At 40.0% G+C, this 19,635-nt stretch overlaps 1 protein-coding gene across 1 annotated transcript in view; it reads right to left on the reverse strand.

The window, feature by feature from the left end:
- The window catches only part of LOC146359540 (uncharacterized), a 180,118-nt gene that overhangs the window by 129,684 nt on the left and 30,799 nt on the right, over nucleotides 1-19,635 (reverse strand). Inside the window, exons 4-8 of the mRNA XM_084816571.1 lie at nucleotides 15,378-15,428; nucleotides 12,888-13,001; nucleotides 5,999-6,082; nucleotides 5,747-5,860; nucleotides 795-914 (exon numbers count right to left, since the gene is read on the reverse strand). Of these exons, the coding sequence (XP_084672697.1) occupies nucleotides 795-914; nucleotides 5,747-5,860; nucleotides 5,999-6,082; nucleotides 12,888-13,001; nucleotides 15,378-15,428 (483 nt within the window). The remainder of the gene's footprint in view (nucleotides 1-794; nucleotides 915-5,746; nucleotides 5,861-5,998; nucleotides 6,083-12,887; nucleotides 13,002-15,377; nucleotides 15,429-19,635) is intronic.

Raw genomic sequence — 19,635 nt, forward strand, 5'->3', positions numbered from 1 at the left:
GCATTCAGTGTGCCTGTCTACAGTAAAAAAGCAGTAAGAACGTCTTCAATAAAAAGTATGTAATATGCTACAGACAAAAGCAGCCTTGTCTTCATCTGGGAACTTTTCAATCTCATCTACAGATCTAAAATGCAAATGTTTTTAGGCCTAGATTAAAGGACAAAGGAAATATTCCAGCACTGTTTATTAAAGGACCAACACTGTCAATTCAAGAAGCCAAAGCCCCACATTTTGAAATACCCTCACCAATACGGAAATTCATCCTCACTCATTGTTCAAACCCAAGCAGCCATTCTGGAGTTACTGAGATATGAAAACATTTATTTGGATGCTTGAGCCTGAGGTCCCATTGCACCCCATAATGCTTTATATATTCAGCTGTATTTTAATCATGGATAGCATCATCTCTCAATTTGATGTTTATAGAATCTCTTTCTGTCCTGGATGATTGAGGATATGCAAAACTCAAACTCATCACTTGCATTTTGTATAAAATGCTGATGGATGGCAAGGATTACCTCATGCGCACTGGAAAACAAGAGTGAGATCATAAAAAAATTCACTGCAAGGAACTACTTTACAACGGTGGGCCAATAGCTAAATGAGAGGCCTAATTGTTCATAAAGTTGATTCTGTTCAACAGGAGGTGATGAGTGAATTTCCATGTTAAGTATGTAAACATTACCTAATTCACCTCTGTTGTCAGGGTTTTTTTTTAGGAGGCATTGCTCGGTTGAGAAAGAACACTGTTCTTCAAGAAACAAAACACAACATAATGGAGGAAAATCACATACCTGGTTGACCTCAGTTAAATTATTCTGTTGATAATGAGCAATGTCCATGTTTTCTTTGAAGGGCTTTCTTCTTTTTGTCTTCTTTGCTTCTGAAGAGTTCATTTGTTGGACAGATGAACCCTGCAGTAAACAAAGAGATTAGATTCTATTCCAATGTGAAGTCAAATGTTCACATTTCCAAATATCTATGCTGTCATCATCTTCATGGCTTTTAAAAAAAGAAAGAAATGAGGTTCACATTTCCTTAGAAAATGGTGATGTTTGGATGCTGTCCCAAAGAGGACAAGGGCTACAGAACTCTGTTCCTTTATTTGATTTCCATGAGATTGAACTGAGCTTTGAGGGAACTAGTAATGCTTCATTATGCAAACATAGATATATATAATCCTTCACAGTCATTTACTTGTAATCATTATTTTTTTCATTCCTTGAAGTGTTTTTCTGTAGTAAAATGTAGTCCTAAAAATGCAAAAGTGGCCCTTAGAATTTATTTTGCGCCCCCAGTATAGGAACAGGAAAGCACAGAAATTAAATTGTTCTCAGAGTTGTACATGACAGTTCATACAGAAACTGTGTTACTGGAACGAGACCCACACAAAGAACAAGGCCCTTTCTGGTTTTACAATTGACAAATAAATAGTTTACAAGCCATTCTTGCCAAAAATGAAAATTTTGAACTACATGATTTTCCTCCTCACATTGGCCAGCTTTAGATTTCTGCAAAATTTAGCATAACCTTTTGAATGAAAGGTTTGCAGTTATTGTTAATATATCCACACTCATTTTCAAATGCCTCACTTTAATTTATTTTGGGTAAGAAAGCATGTCTTCCAAAAAATCACTTCCCCGTGTGTGTGTGTGTGTGCATGTGTGTGTGTGAAACCTGTCATAGGAAACTTACAGTTAAAACTACCTATGGAACTGAAAATGGCAATGCCTTTATAAAATATGTTCAATTTGCAAAAAATAATCAGGTTTTCTAATTTTAAAAATATTTGTCACTCCAGTCCTTTTATTAGTAAAGTGGGTATTGAGCCTGTGGGTGCACTTGGAGCCAAACCAGGGAGGTCGTGGTAGGAGATGAGTTTTTTCCTAAGATTTTTCATGAAAGGCGAGACCCACCCAATGCTTGCAGAAAGGTAGTTGGCTTAGAGTAACTCCCTGCCCCTCTCCACAACCATCAGAGAAAAGGGCTGCACTCTGCCCTCATGCTGCCAGCAAACACTGGCAATGGAGAGAAGCATGTTCGCTGAGCCAGGCCTTAGATGGCCAGGGCTGGGAGTTTTCAGACGGCTTTCTTTCAGCCTGGACCTAAAGCATGTGTAGTGTGTCTGTGTGGCCTGGTCTGGACATCACTATAGCTTCTTCCTCTTCCTTCTCCTCTTCTTCTTCCTCCTCCTCCTCCTCCTCCTCACATTCTGGGCTATTGTGAATTCAACGGGGTGCTTGTACACGTTGCCTGATTGCTCCCACTGGAAGCAGGAGCAACTAAACAAAATACAGACCTAGGGTGGCCATGTATCCTCTTTTACAGAGGGCAGTCTTCTGTTTGAAGGGCTTCCAGAGGACTGCCCTTTATCTGAAGGGATCCTCTATTTGAAGGGTTGTCCAGTCCAGTTCTGATTTAAGGAACCCTAAGAACTGTTGCCCATCAAGAGTTAGGAACTGGACAGCAGACTGAACAGGCAGACACAGAGGTCACTTGATCACAGCCTTCCACACTATAGTGAGATGGGATTCATTTCTATTTAAATTATAATGATTATTTTAAAATTTACATATATTGGCATATGCCAATTTTATGTAAATTGGTGTGATATTTTGTCCTCTTTTTTGGTGAAGCATTTCCTTTTGGGGGGGCACTTCATAAGTGGCCACCCTAATCTGTAGCTTGGTTAACGTCACATGTGAACCAGAAATTCTGTCTTGTCTCTTACCCAACAAGCCAGGGTCATAACCCAAGGGTAAATCATGGGTAATAGCTCTGGCTTTTCAGGGAAGAGACAAGCCAGAGTTCCTGTTTCATACGTAATGCTAACTGAACCATGGATGGAAGGTCCATCGTTTGTTTAGCCACTCCCAATCTGTAAACCAGGCCTCTTTGTGTATGTGTGCAATTATCCAATGACTCAGAAGACATGTACATGAGGTCACACATCCTTGAATCCAACTCCCCCCCCCCACCATAAAAGGACTATCTCCTTGCAGCTTAAAGCACTGCAGGGGAAAGGAGAAATTGGCCATGAAGAACATATGCCCTACAAGCACTATTTCCCCACTACCACACCAATGGGTCTCCCCTTCACAGTTTAAAGGTCAGTAAGAAGGCAGTAATTGCTCTTGGAGGGCATCTGCCTTCTCAGCCAAATTACCCCCAAACTGATATTCCTGCCCCCTTCTCTCACAAACACACTCCCCCTCACAGTTCCCCATTTGTGTACATATATTGACTTTCCAGTTGATTTCTGTTCAATCTGTCTTACCGTTCAGTTTATAAGGCTGTAAAACAGCAATTGACATTTGATGGTGCAGAGGCTGCCATAAAAATGATTGCCATTAAACTCTTTAATGCATTTTAAGAGTTTCACATCAAAGGTTCTAATTGTGCAAAACTGGAAGCAAATATATACTTTCATACTTTAGCATCATCATGAGTTCTGCATGATCTCTCTCATCTGATCTGGTACACTAACAACATTTCTAAAAGTTCCTAAAAAATAGACAAGTGTTGCATGAAATAAACTACAGTCACAAGAGCAGAAACCAGTTCTGGGACATTCTACATGAAGGAAAAAGGCTTTTAAAGTTGGTATAGTAGTGAGATGGTCTAGGAGTGTCTGTCATTTTAAGAGAAGGAAACTCTTACAGGAAGTGAAGAACAGGAAACTATAAGGGATGCCAACCTGTAATTCTAAAATACCTGATTTGAGTACCTGGCAGAGCCAGGGGTAGGTTTGAAGTAGCCATCGTTTCGCCTGATTAGTATTTGGCAGCTCAGGCAGGAGGGCCTGTTGGACTTTGGCAGATTATAGCTTGGGTATTTTGGGACATCAGAGTAGGATGGCCATGTGTCTTTTACAGAGGACAGTCCTCTGTTCAAAGGGATGCTGGAGTCCTCTATTCAAATATGTTCTCTGTTTGAAGTGTTGCCCAGTCAAAGTCCAATTTAAAGATAAAGAACCATAAGAACTGTTTCCCTAGGGCAGTAGACTGAACAGGCAGCCACATGGGTCGCCTGGCCACAATCTTCACAGGATGGTGAGACAAACTGCATTTCGATTTAAAATATGATAATTATTTCTAAATTTGCATCTATAGATTTCTTAGCATATGCACATTTTATGCAAATCAGTGTCCTCTTTTTTGGTGATGCATTTCCTGTTTGGGGACAATTCATAAGTGGGCACCTTAACATCAGGAATGGAGTATAGGTGCTGTATATGTGGCCAGTGATACCTGACCATGTGCACAATTTGTACATGTGTAAGAACTGTAGAGATGGCCCAGTGAACATAAGTGGGTAAGGGTAGAGGCAGGTCTTCCTGCTACAATCCCACTTCCCCTATCCATGTTCACTGCATGTACGATTGTGTGCAAAGGGTTAGAGTAGAGTTGTTGACCTAATTCTTTCTTTGGCTTTGTTGGTACTGGAGGTTTGTATGTATGTATGTATGTATTTCATTTATATCCCGCCTTTTTTCCTCCTTAAGGAACCCAAGGCAGCGTACATAATCCTCCTCCTCTCCATTTTATCCTCACAACAACAACCCTGTGAGGTAGGTTGGGCTGAGAGTCTGTGACTGGCCCAAAGTCACCCAGTGAACTTCCAGGGCCGAGTGGGGACTAGAACCTGGATCTCCCGACTCCCAGTCCAGCACTCTAGCCACTAGACCACACTGGCTCTTATAGTGCTTGTTTCACAACCAGAGTCAAATCATAAGGAAATACAACATTCTTTATTATTCTTATTGTTAAATAAATATCAGTTATGTCAGCAATAAGAAGACCTCTATGCATTGCTTGTTTTACAGATCTCTTATGTACCATAATACTGATGTGATGGTAGCAATGAAACAGAGTTCATGAGCGCAGTTCTGTTTTTTCTTGGCATTATAGAGCCACAGATATGCTTTGGGAGACTGCTGCCTGATATGAAGGATCTACTTTGGCTTGTTCAGCTGTAGCTGAAGTGGCACTGCATGCTTTGTCTTCCCGCCCCGATTCACCTACATTATAAGCCTCTAAAACTGCAACCCACACCTGAAATGAAGGTGCAGTTCTTCACAGGTAGAAGCTCCTGGGCCATTCTTCTGGCTATTAGGATGCCAGATACAGCTGCCGCTATATGTGTACTGATGCTGCCCTGACCTAGCACTTGTATGATCCCTTTAATTACTTTTGAGCATACAGTAAAAAATAGTCCATGGGTTGTATCTAAGCAGAAGACATGGGTTGGATCCAGTGTTAGTCCTACTTAGAGTATATCCATTAAAATGAATGGAACTTCAGTTAGACTAGCATTGGACACAAGCCCATGTGTGTATTATTTAATCTGAAGTGTATTAATCTGTCAGCAGCTGCTCACACCTAATTGGCTGCTGCCCAAGTAAGCCTTGATTCTAACAAAGCTGGCGTGGCTGCCTTCTTCAAGAACAACATCAGGCGTCTTCCTCTCCTGTCTGAGAACAAAGGACAAGAAAAGGTACACCGGGCTTGTAAATTCCCCACCTGCTATATGTGCCTGTTTTTATTGCTATAAAAGAGAGTTTGGTCCCTTCTCCAGCATTCCAGAACAAATGGAGGGCAGTTTTAAAATGTTCAAAACAATTTTACAACTTTAAAAACAATTTAAATCTTTAAAAACAATTTAAAACTTTAAAACAGCACCAACAGCAGAAACTAAGAGCAGGAGAGAATCTTATCCTATCATATTCTTCCTTTGCCGTTATTACCTGAAGACCATCAGGTTGTCTGTCTTTTCCTCCATCCATTGTTAGCTTTGTAAGCAAACTTTCTGGCTCCAGAGCTGACAGCTGGTTTATTAACTGCTGTTGTGGCTTCTGAATCTGGATAAGGGTGGACATGACATCAGGTTACACAACCATTCCTGATGGTAAGTTCCCTCAGCGATATTCTAGTCATGCTTCCTGTCCTTCCAAGCCTGTCATCTGCTGTCAATTTTCTTTACGTATCAAATCACTCACCTTCTCTTCAGACGGTTTCCTCGAATCTACATCAGAACTGTTTATTTCTTGGTTCCCAGGAGTCCCCATCACAGGAAGTGAAGACTAGGCAAAGAGAAGGACAGATATCGATGTTTTTGAGCATCCACTCTTTTTATCTAAGTAAGGGTGTTCCAGATGTCACTGGAATTGACAACACTGGCAGACAAACAGAGAGCACTTTTGGAAATACTTCACTGGGAAATACTTCTAGTTGGCGGAGGATTTAAAGCAACTGGCATGAATTTAACATGGTTGTAGTTCTGTCTCCTGTGCTGAATCTGATGCTCCTGCTCTACCTAGACTTAACAGTGATCAAAACATGGATTCTTCCCTAACACTACTAAATGGTTTGCAGGTGACTCATATCTGATTCAGAATACAAATCACCCACAAACCCATGAAAACATCCTTTAAGGGCATGTTTACACTACAAATTTAAACCAATTTAACCAAATTGGAAACTGCAAATTGTAGTTCTACTATCAAGTTGTTAAGGAGGAGCCTTAATAAGAAAATATCATTGCCTCAGAAAATCAGAATTACCAAAGGTCGTTGGGGGAAGCCAATACAGTCATACACATTTCAAAATAGTTTAAATTTTTAGTATAGATATGAATTAAGTATTCACTATAATTCAGCTCTGGATAAAGCATAAATTAGATAGAGAACCCCGTCAGTGATGGTTGGTTTCAGGAGAGTGTGGTATAAAATCAATGAACAGCAAAACAGGAATTGGCAAGGGAATAAGAAATGAAATGCATCCAAATCTCATTGATATTCTTTTTTTTAATATATATTTTTATTTACTTTATCTTTATAAATGACATAAACAATACCAAAATTACTAACAACCTAATCAATACTTCAATTGCCCAACAGTACAATATTCTGATGAGGAAAACTACAATAACAAAGAGAGAAGAAAAAAGAGAAAAAAAGAAAAAAAAAAGGGAAAAGTGAGGAGGAAAGGAAATGAAGAAAAAGGAAGAAAACCCCCTCCCCCTCTCCCTCCCCCTTAAAGAATTGAGTTTAAACTCCAACCCCCACTGGCCTCCGATGCCATTCTAGTTTAAAAACTATATCTATAACCTTAACAATCTTACAGTTTAATAAACAGCCTTACATTTGTATATCATATCATCAATCTTATATCAAAGAAACAGGTCTACAATTCATTCCCAAAAGCCTATATTATTATTAATAACAATAAAAATATATATAGTATTATATAATAATAAAACCTAATATAAACCTTCAACCATCAGTAATATATTTTATACTAGATATATTATCTATTTTAAAATAAAAATATAAAGAAAAGCAAGAAAAAATAAAAGATGAAAGAAAGAGAGAGTAAACCTATATATATATATAATCATTTATCTTCTGAATTAGCCTGGATCATGTAGACTAAACACAAACAGTTAACGAAGCTTGTTTAAAGATTCCAGTTCATGGGGTTGTAACAGAAATCTCACGCACTTTTACGTTCAGCCTTGCCTCCGCCATTTCATGATTTAGAAACTTCTTCATCTGACCTTCAGACACAATACAAAGTGTAGCAGGATATTTTAAGTAATATTGTAAGTTCATTTGTTTTGCCATATTCTTTGCTTTGATAAATTGCCTTCTTTTATTCACCACCTCTTTGATGTAGTCTGGAAATAATGTAACTTTATCTTGTTTCCTGGAAAGGCTTCCAGCCTCCCTTGCCAAACGCAGGATATACTTCTTTGTGGAGACTTTGGCAAATTGAGCTATGATCGTGTAATCAGTCCCTTCAGTGACTGAGGAACTCTGGACGGAATCAGTGCCTGAGGTCCGTAACATTGTTCAGGAGGCAGCAACTCAATCCATCCCAAAGAAAAAGAAATGCAAGAAAGCAAAGTGGCTAAGTAGCTGAGGAAAGAAGGGAAGCGAAAAGCAAGGGAGAAAGGGGAAGATATATCCAACTGAATGCAGAGTTCCAGAGAATAGCAAGGAGAGACAAGAAGGCCTTCTTAAATGAACAATGCAAAGAAATCGAGGAAAACAACAGAATGGGAAAGACTAGAGATCTCTTCAAGAAAATTGGAGATCTCAAGGGAACGTTTTGTGCAAAGACGGGCATGATAACGGACAAAGAAGGCAGGGACCTAACAGAAGCAGATGAGATTAAGAAGAGGTGGAAAGAATACACAGAAGAACTATACAGGAAAGATCTGAATGTCCCTGATAGCCATGATAGTGCGGTCACTGAACTTGAGCTGGACATCCTCGAGAGTGAAGTCAAGTGGGCCTTAGGAAGCATTACTAACCACAAAGCGAGCGGAGATGACAGTATTCCAGCTGAGCTATTTAAATCCTAAAAGATGATGCTGTTAAAGTGCTGCACTCAATATGCCAACAAATTTCCAGTGGCCACAACACTGGAAAAGGTCAGTTTACATTCCAATTCCAAAGAAGGTCAACACCAAAGAGTGTTCAAATAAATTACTGTACAATTGTGCTCATTTCACATGCCAGCAAGGTTATGCTCAAAATCCTACAAGCTAGGCTTCAGCAGTATGCGAACTGAGAGCTACGGGAAGTACAAGCTGGGTTTCGAAGAGGCAGAGGAACTAGGGATCAAATCGCCAACATTCGCTGGATCATGGAGAAAGCAAGAGAATTCCAGAAAAACATCTATTTCTGCTTCATTGACTACGCTGAAGCCTTTGATTGTGTGGATCACAACAAACTGTGGCAAATTCTGAAAGATATGGGAGTACCAGACCACCTTACCTGTCTCCTGAGAAACCTGTACGAGGGTCAAGGAGCAACAGTAAGAACCAGACATGGAACAACCGATTGGTTCAAAATTGGGAAAGGAGTACGACAAGGCTGCATATTGTCGCCCTGCTTATTTAACTTATATGCAGAGTACATCATGAGAAATGCCGGGTTGGATGAATCACAGGTTGGAATTAAGATTGCCGGGAGAATTATCAACAACCTCAGATATGCAGATGATATCACCCTAATGGCAGAAAGCGAAGACGATCTAAAGAGCCTCTTGTTGTGGGTGAAAGAGGAGAGTGCAAAAGCTGGTTTGAAACTCAACGTTAAAAAAACGAAGATCATGGCATCTGGCCCTATCACTTCCTGGTATATGGAAGGGGAAGAAATGGAAGCAGTGACAGATTTTATTTTCTTGGGCTCCAAGATCATCGCAGACGGTGACTGTAGCCATGAAATTAAAAGACGCTTGCTCCTTGGGAGGAAAGCTATGGCAAACCTAGACAGCATAGTAAGAAGCAGAGATATCACCTTACTGACAAAAGTCCGTCTAATCAAAGCTATGGTTTTCCCAGTAGTAACGTATGGCTGTGAGAGCTGGACTGTAAGGAAGGCTGAGCGCCGAAGAATTGATGCTTTCGAACTGTGGTGTTGGAGAAGACTCTTACGAGTCCCCTGGACTGCAAGGAGGTCAAATCAGTCCATCCTAAAGGAAATCAACCCTGAGTGCTCATTGGAAGGACAGATACTGAAGCTGAAGCTCAAATATTTTGGCCACCTAATGCGAAGAGAAAACTCTCTGGAAAAGACCCTGATGCTGGGAAAGACTGAAGGCAAAAGGAGAAGGGGACGGCAGAGGATGAGATGGCTAGATAGCATCACTGATGCAATGAATATGGACTTGAGCACGCTCCGGGAGAGAGTGCGGGACAGGAAGGCCTGGCATGCTATGGTCCATGGGGTCACGAAGAGTCGGACACGACGGAACGACTGAACAACAATTGAAGGCAGTATGTTAAAAGCACCATTGCCTGGGTGTACATTTGTCTCACAATCATATCTGGTAAATTAACTTTCATTGTGCTTCAAAAACCTACATCATATGAAAATGGTAGTTAGATTTTTTTTTTAAAAGGCAGCATGTACACAATGCCACTATCCTACCACCTTTAATTCTTTTACAAACTAGTGAGTTGAGTAAGGTTTTGATCCTTTTAATATAATTATTTCATTCCAAAATAGTTTTGTGTGTTCATGCAGAATTGGGTTAAATCATGGCCCCTCATTTCACAGCCCCATTCACTGTAAAATTCATTTTGATTTGGAGAGGGGCGATTTTAGGGGTAATGCTGGAATTCTTAATGTGTCATCAGGCTGGTGGCCATTTGAGAGGATGGGTAATGGCATTTTAGCATTTTAGCTTTCTGAGCCTTTAGCTTTGCTGTTTTAAATCGGTATTTTAAACTCCTGCACTGCTGCTAGGTTTTATTGTGGTTGCATTGTTATGTTGTGGTTTTAATGCTCTATATATTTTAAATTGTTTTATTGTGTGCTGTTTGGTTTTAATTTTTGTGAACCGCCCAGAGAGCTTTGGCTATTGGGTGGTATAGAAATGAAATAAATAAATAAATCAAGGCTGCCATTGCAAAAAACAGTGTCCTCTTCTGGTGACCATTTTGTTTTGTGGTAGTCACCTCCCTCCCCAATACTCCCAGAATCTAAAATGGTGGCTGCCAGCCACAGAGAGTGCTGAGAAGCTCCGGTGAGTTTCACTCCCCATGAAAATCATGCATCCCAACCTCTGAAAGTATGAAAGCAAAGGAAGGTCAGTTTTGTCACTCTCGTTTGATGATGCTAAATCATGTGCAAAATATTTAGCCTTTTGAAAGTTTTGCACAGCTCTAGTTTATAGTTCCTTGTGTGAGTGTGTTGTCCAGATCATTAATTATGGTGTTGTATTGGTTTTAATCAATGCTGTTATGTATTCAGATTGTATTTTAATGTATATTACAGTCTACTTTCGTATATTTAAATTCTCTTGTAAACAGCTTAGAGATGTTTTTAAATATGGTAAGTAATATATAAATATATTAAATTATACATTATTATTATTTTGCACTATATGTATCCTGTCTAGCCAAGGCTAAATTGATTTAGGCTGCAATCCTATATAGATTAACCTAGGAGTACGTCTCATTGAACTAATACATTTACTTCTCCACAGGCATTCATAGGATTGCACTGTAAGGCTGCAATATCTGTCTACCATCATCTAGGCCGTTTCTCAACGTTGTCACACTCTAGCATGATGCAAAAGCAGAACCCATGATGGGGATATGCAGATGAAGTGGTGGGCATGGTTCTCAATGGCTGTGGTCACCAGGAGCAGTGAACAGGTTTAGTTCCCACTTCAGAGTTCTCCCTGGGTGTTGCCCTTTGTATTGTCCCATATAATAAAGGGTGGAACTACTGTGTATGGAGGACAGTGACACTGGTGACCTGGCATTCACTGATCTGGTGTTACTAACACTACAGTGTGTCTTCCCTCTCCTACAGCTCATGGTGCATACTGCACCCGTACCAGTCCTTGCTATAATCAAGGCCTCCCTTCACACACCGCACACACACCACACACACACACACCAGCAGCAGCAGCAGCAGTTATAACAATGGGCAGTTTAATAGTATGCAATAGCAGCTGTGAGGCCTGTCAACAGCAGACTTCAGGGGGCAGCTGCAGCCATTGACAACAGCATATCCTGTGTGAAGGGTTCCCCAGTATTCTATATGTGGTGTTACAGTCCAGAACAGCTTGATTCAAGCTGAAAAGGTGCATATGAAGTATTCTGATGGCTGAGCTATACTCCACTGCGCAACAGAAATGTCTGAAGACAAACAACATTTTTCCCCACAGACTTGAAGGTGGTATGGCAGAGACGTTGCTACCTGTAGTGGAGACACTCGTTCCTTTCTTGTTTTTGCAAGCCCGTTACTTGGAAAATGTAAACTCCAGGCAGTATCCAGCACTGCAGCTGCAATCCGGCTTGTTCTCATTACGCCACCACTTGTGCAATAGAAAGGTAGCAGTCCAAAATCAATCCCAGAAGCAAATGGAAGTGTTTGCTTCAGGTCAGGAAGTGCTTCCTTCCTTCTGCAAGCTCCACTGACCTGCCCTGTTCCAGAAGCAAGCATTCTGCTCATTTCGGGTTGCTTTTAGAACCGCGAGCTCCCTCTGATACGAGCAGTGGGTCCTGCTGGGCTGGATGCTGCCCTATGAACAGCAAAGTCTTCTGATAGTTCTCTGGACTCTTTAGTATTCATCCTTTATTTATTTTTCCATATAAATTGCTATATATATAAGATTATATATATATATATATATATATATATATATATATATATCTTATATATATATATAATCTTATATATATATATAAATATATATATTTCCAGGCCTGAATGTTTTGGTAATTTTTGTCAACATCACCACTACTATTTTATGCTAAAACTCAAAGGAATCATAATGGGTTGGATCCAGACTAAGTTAGTTAGACTTAGGTCCCATTGCAGTCAATGCAGGAGTTAGTCATGATTTAATTTAAGTCTCATTGATTTCAGTAGGAACTATGTGCAACTAACTTGGTCTGAGTAGGTATGGACCAATCTGTCAAATTTAAGTTTCACCCAGTTTTTAATTTTCCCAATCTTCCGTTCATTCTCTCCCATTTCTGCATTGATTTGCAACTTTTTAAAATGTCTGCATGAAAATTCATGTGCATTTTCATGCACTTTTTATATGCAATTTTGCCTAATAAACAGACTTCTTTTTTTACAATCAGTTCCCCTTGTATAATGCTTTGTTGGTACATGTCCCCACAAACACATTTTTGTGTGGACTTCTCCCTCATAGATGCTTTTTTTCATGCATATTTTGCTTGGAGATCTGCATTGCAAAATTCTGGGAATACCAAAGGATAACAGTGTTCCAGTTCTCATATTGATGCAGGAAGTGTGAATCTGGTGAGTCCTTTCCCCCATCCCTAGTCTGGATCCAGCCCAATGTTCTTTATAAGAGAATGTAAACTCAAGATAGTATAAAAATCTGCTTTACCTGATAGTTCTCAGCAACGTTCTCATGGTGAGGAGGTAAAATGGGCTGTGTATTTGATAGTGGCTGTTTTCTTTGACTATCTTCTAGTATTCTAATCTTTTGATCTGATTGCATCTGTTTAAAAAGGCAATTAAAATGTTTTTTTTCCCCTGTAAAATATCCACTGGAAGAGCTTAAGAGAAGAACCCCCTGATCATGCGATTGTCCACAAAATGTTTAGTTTCTTTTTGTCTTCCAGGTTACCTGTTTTAAAAAAGAAGCCACTGCTAATTGTTAAATTTCCCTTCCTTTTATCAATCAGTATTATTCTCCCCCTTAAAGTAAAGAAAATCGCTTGTTATAAGGAACCATGGTGGATGTTAATTTCAATTAAGTAATGCCTGGGACTCGATGAGGACTTGGAAAGAATGAACCACTGTGCAATGGATGAAATGGCAGTGTGCAGCCCCTGTAAAAAGGCAAACTCCAAGTTAGGCATAATTAGAAAAGGAACTGAGAATAAAAGTGCCAATATCATACAGCCCTTATACAAATCTACGGTGTGTGATGTGACCACACTTAGAATACTGTGTACAGTTCTCTGTCATAATAAACTTTTTATGAACTGCCCAGAGAGCTTTAGCTATTGGGTGGTATAGAAATAAATAAATAAATAAATAATTTGAAAAACACGCCTAGAGCCTGGGGTCATCCCACAAAGCTGACTGGTGGGAGATTCAGGACAGATAAAAGGAAGGACTTCTTCACACACATCGCGCATAGTTAAACTATGGAATTCACTACCACAGGACGCAGAGATGGCCACCAATTTGGATGACTTTAAAAGGGGGTTAGACAAATTTCTGGAAGGTTATCAATGGCTACTAGTCCTGATGGCTGTGTGCTACCTCCAGTACTAGAGGCAGTGAGCCTGTGTACACCAGTTGCTGGGGAACATGGGTGGGAGGGTGCTTTTGCGCTCATGTCCTGCTTGTGAGTTTCCCATGGGCTGCTGTTTGGCCACTGTGTGAACAGAATGCTGGACTAGATGGACCCTTGGTCTGATCCAGCACGGCTCTTCTTATGTTCTTAATAGTTTCTTCACTTTTCCTGGAGATGCCTTTCTATGGGTAGTCTTGGATGTTCTAGAATAGCCTTCCCCAACCTAGTGCCCTTGAAACTTTTTGGAGTACTGCGCCCAGCATTCCTGACCATTAGCCATGCTGGCTGGGGCTAATGAGAGTTGAAGTCCAAATACCTGGAGGGCACCAGATTGGGGAAGGTTGTTCTGGGATACAGAAGAAAGTCCACATTGTGCTTGAATGGTAAGATGGGAATGTTTTATTTTGGATTGCATAGAAAAGCACAGGAAACAAGAAGTGTAAGGTATTTGTGTTCCTGCTCCCCTTGTCTGAAACTACTCTGAGATCTACAAAATATGAGCAAGTGCTGGAGCCAGCCCTACCAAATCATCATCTATAATGTGTTTTTCAAGCACAGTGGATTAGGTCTCCATTTATATTTGGGTGGACAGAGTTTCCACCATCTGTGGAAAGCTATGTGTGTACATATCTATCCCTTTACTAAAATGAATGAAGATGTCCATGTAGATGCAACAAATTGCTGAACTAACCAGCTGAGGGCCTAGTCCTCATTAGGATACAATAAATGTATCCATGCAGATGCAACAAATGTCCATGCAGATGCAACAAATTGTAGAATTGACAAGCTGAGGACCCAGTCCTAATCAGGATACAATAGATTGAAATAGGCAAACTCCATCCAAAGTTAAACACATTTGAGTACCTATGGGTTGAATCCAGGATCTGCCCTCCGTGAAGGGAAAGGTTCCACTCATGGAAGGTGCCTCTGCCCAATTTTGGGGATTCACACTACCCCTGCACCACAGCTCACCCCATTCAGCAAGGTCCCCGACCCTCTGTGTAAAATTTTCAGGGGGCTGGAGAAGATGCTGTGCAGAGGAGGGTGTGTGGAATTCTTCTTCTGCCAGCCCAGTTGCACACTCCTAAATCTGGATCTAATCTAGATTTAGGGACAAGGGGCTTAAACATATGCATATATCTCCACTGTTGAAATCAGTAAGACTTAAAAGTACTTAACTCTGGCCGGATTGTGCCTAATTTCTATTTTACAGAGAGAAATCCAAAATCTGATCATAGGATTTAATGAAATGGAGAAAATCAAGAGCATAGAGAAGTGCAACAACTATTAAAGTGTATGTTAAGCTACACCGTATATCAAGCTTCCTGTTTAGTAATTACAGGAGTACTATAGTTTGTATTAAGTAAAAGAAAACCAAATGCTGTTCTGTGGAAATCCAGAATGCTTTGGTTGGTTTCAGTTTGGATTAAATTAAAAAAAAAAAATCTCCAGCAGATCAACTTGAATTTGCAAAAAACAGTCTGGAACTGTTTTCATACATTAATTTTGTGGAATTTCTCCTTTATCCTCTGGGCTTTTTGCAAAGCCGGAAATATCACTGGAGCATACCGTCTCACTGTATTCTGACATTTCCATGCTTATTAAAAGGCACTCCAGAATCTGATGAGAATTAAGAGAAAGGGACTGTTAAAAGTGTTTGGCTCATGTTTGAGCAAAGGAGTGGTTTCAGCTGAATAGACTTTTCTGTCCTTACTAACACGTGTCTTCAATATTTATCATAACATTGTGGAGCAAATATATGGCATCAGGTATTTTGTTTTGTTTTTAGCAATGCACTTAGACATTAGACTAAATGCAACACAACAGGAAGACTACCTGTAGAGCTACAGACTCCACTGACATTTCCTAGTTTGCTAAAAGCTTGAAAGAAGAAAGAGCAATTCTACAAAAATGTTTTCCCTGAATGGCATATTGCTGAAAACATATTTGAATGTCACAAACATTCGTACTAAACCAGCATTCTGAATGACACACGTTGTGTACACGCTGTTTCTTCACCAGACCCCAAAATAGGACAAAACCACCTCTAAGACCTGATTTGGCCCCAAGCCATCCAATCAGACATATGCTTTGAAACCACATGGATTCAATAACAGAGTTAAGCAGCTTCTTGAGCAAGGCCTCTGTGTCAGCATGAATAGCTAGGACCAGTATATACTATTAGTGACACTGTATAGGTCTTCAAACCACTAATTTAGTCAACTTTAGGATGGGATTAAGTCAGGAAGAAAATTTTAAGAACTCTGAATGAAGCAGTGCTAATAAATATTGACTCTCTGTCAGGTTTGGAGGCTTTCATGTTAAACTCAGATTTGCTTTCTTGGTGGAATTTGACCTATGAAGTCATCTTCAATAATGTTATAATATATTGGAACAGGAACAAAATAAATAAATAAACTGCTCTTCATCAAGCCAAAAGATTACAATATTTGACAAAATTACTTTAACTCCATGCCAATTACCACCCAAGTGTCTGAAAGTCATCTTTATTGAATTTCCTCTTTTTCCATGTTCTAGGGTCAAATAATAATATAACATACATGGATGTCATGAACTCACACAAACAACTGAGCAACAGAAACAAACATGACATTATGTTTGGAACAGGGAGAAACATGAAGCAAGGACAGAGAATTTATATGTTTGTTAACACCTTATTTTCTAAAAGACAAACTATACTTTTGTTTGGGTTTCCAAAATGCTTCTAACACAGCTTTCATCAGCCTGTGCCCTCCAGCTGTCTTGTCCTACAGCTCTCATAATTTCCAACTGGAGGGTTCCAGGTCAGGGAAGGCTGTTCTAACACTACACCTACTGGCCTATTCTTGTATTATTGTTTAAGATCTGTATGAAGTTTTGTTTAAACTGTATCATCAGATTAGAGATGTCAGTGTGTGTGAGTGTATATGAGCAGGGATTGCTTCATTATGATATCCACATGTTTATGCATGGACCTTTGTAGACAAATATTTAATATGAGGACTGGCTGTCATTTTCAGTGAGAGATTCAGATCTCTGCTCAATGAGCAGAAATACCACCTGTTGCAACCTTTCCAATATGGTATAATTTCAGACTGTTGGTACATCATGTGTTGAATGCTCCCCTATTATTTAAAAAGATTCCCTGCTAGCAAAAAAAGAAAAAGAAAAGCATGTCCAGGAGAAGTAAGGCTAGGATGCTGAGATGCTAGCTTTTCATTGACAGATAATATTTTTACATGAGGAAGAATTTAAATATGTAATTCTTTAGCTGCAAGTGATGTAGTCCTGGATGGACTGAACCATGTGCTATTTCTGCATATCTGTGCTCACACCATTGCTTGGGGATGTGGAAAACAGGACAGTCCAGACTTTTAGTTCAGCTGTTTGTGTTCTCTCTTTGGCGGTTTACCTGACAACCATTTTCCATTGTAGGGAATTATTAGGTTGTGGCTGTCACTTGAATACCTGCTTCTTGCATATTCAGTTCTAGAGGACAACATCAACTGAGAAAATGCAATACCACAGTTATTTGAGAAGAGTGTGTCATAAACCGCCACAGTTCTTCTTGAACTTTGGAATGGTCTAATTTAAGAAGCAAGTTTTTGTTGTTGTTGTTAAGAGAGTTGTCTGAAGGTATTTTTAAAAAATTATGGTTCCCCAACCCTGAACAAAGAAATTATATGCCAAGTTTTTTCCTGACATAATATAAATGTCTGGTTTATAAATTAACTGCAACACAGGGTTTATAATGGAAACAGCTATTGACCCTTGGCTGTGGCAGCGCATTTGCTGTGGTAATATTAAGTTACAACTCTGTTCCCTGGGCACAGCCCAATAAGTTATATAACAGTGACCATTGCATGATTGCTCAACTTCCTTTACCTAACCCTAATTGCATGGTGGACATAACAACTTTCTTCTATGACATACTCAGCAAAGACACTGCTGACACCGCCTACGTCAACGACGATTGCCTTTTAAGAAGCCCCAATAAGATGCAGCATACAGGTGCCACCCACCTTAAAAGGATATTTTGTTTTCCCTTCTCTCCTTTCTGAACTGGCAAGCTATTTCTGCCTAAAATGAACTAGTACTGTGAAATATTTTAACTAATAAAGGAAGTCAAAGCTTCAGGTAGTACAGTGCATACTGTACTTGGGGTTTTGGCTTAAATGTGAGACAACCGCTCAGACGAAGGGGGGAGGCGGAGGAGGAAAAAGAGCACCTAAATTAAAAACAAAAGCCTCCTTTTCAACCTTTTTTTAACAACTCAAGCACTCTAGAAGTAATATAAGCTAAACGTTGTGTACGTTTTGTATGCCATCCATTCAGTTAGTTACAATAGTAGCATTGTGATGTGTCCCTCTTAGAAGCAGAAGAGAAACAGCAAAACACCTAGAAAATTGAAGGTATTTCATAGAGTGGCCAGGTACACACTGTGGAAAAAAAAGAAGAAAAAAGAGGACATGCATTACCCCATCCCAAAGGACAAAAGAGGACACTGTGTTGTACAAAAATTGCATATACTAATTGATATGTATAGATGCAAATTTCAAATTAAATACTATAATCTGAATAAAACTACAATACACCTCTCCATAGTCAGGTGGGCTGTGACCTCATGAACCTTGAATTTGAATCCTTGCCAGCAAAAGTTCTATTTACCATCTTCTTGTTTGTTGACAGGTGTTGACCTGTGTGCCTGCTCAGGCTGCTGACCAGGTTGATGGTGGGGAACTTCAAGGCCATGCTTTCCTTTCTCACAGTTTCTTATGGTCCCTTAGCTTTAAACCTGACTTGGACTAGCCTTCAAACAGAGGATGCCTTCAAACTGATGACTGTTCTTTGACAGACTTTCAAATACAGGACCATCCTCTGTAAAGTAGGACACCAGGCTACCCTAGCAAATAAAACATGATGAACAAGGAGAGAAAGTGGAATCCTAATAAGAAGCAGATACCAAAGGGTTGAGAGAAAACAAAGTGACGCAGACAGAGAGAGGATGAGGGAAGATGCTGACATAACAGATTTTCTCTATATGGATTATCTTAAAGGCCCACACCCCTAAAATGATGCCTTTTATTCATCTCTGTCATCCTTGTGAACCCTGAATTTGCATTCTTGCCAGCAAATCTTCTACTTACCATCTTCCTGTTTGTTGACAGGTTGTGGTCAAGTGTCCACTCCACATTTTTTCTCATCTTTGTGATGACTTTGCTGCCTCATTAGGGACTCCTTCAGAGTCCACCGAGAAATGTACTGTACAAACTGGTAGCTCTCATTAGAAGAAAATATGATTAACTGAAGAAAATCTGCCTTTAATTTTTCTTATTTATTTTTCATTGTTAGCGGTTTCAGTTAAACTGAATAAGTTAAAGTGGTCTTGCTATTGGTTTGATATGGATCCTAACTATGACTTTTATTCTACTTCAACCACATTTAAAATAGGTATGAAGTATCAGCTTCATAAATGGGGCCGCGGTGGCTTAGTGGTTGAGACGCTGAGCTGCAGACTGGAAGGTCGGCAGGACAGCAGTTCAAGACCCGAGTGCTGCGTGACGGAGTGAGCTCCCGTCTTCAGTCCCAGCTTCTGCCAACCTAGCAGTTCGAAGCAAGAAATTGCTAGTAGATAAATAGGTACCGCCTCGGCGGGAAAGCTAACAGCGTTCCGTGCACCTCGGTGCTCAGTCATGCCAGCCACATGAAGCGTCTTCACGGACAGCGCTGGCTCTTCAGCTTAGAAACGGGGATGAGCACCGCACCCTAGAGTCGGACACGACTGGTTGGGGACACCTTTTTACCTTTTTATCAGCATCATGACAGG

This window comes from Heloderma suspectum, chromosome 1 (assembly GCF_057233095.1).
Source record: "Heloderma suspectum isolate Gila_16-S chromosome 1, 16-S_ref, whole genome shotgun sequence".
Classification (NCBI taxonomy): domain Eukaryota; kingdom Metazoa; phylum Chordata; class Lepidosauria; order Squamata; family Helodermatidae; genus Heloderma; species Heloderma suspectum.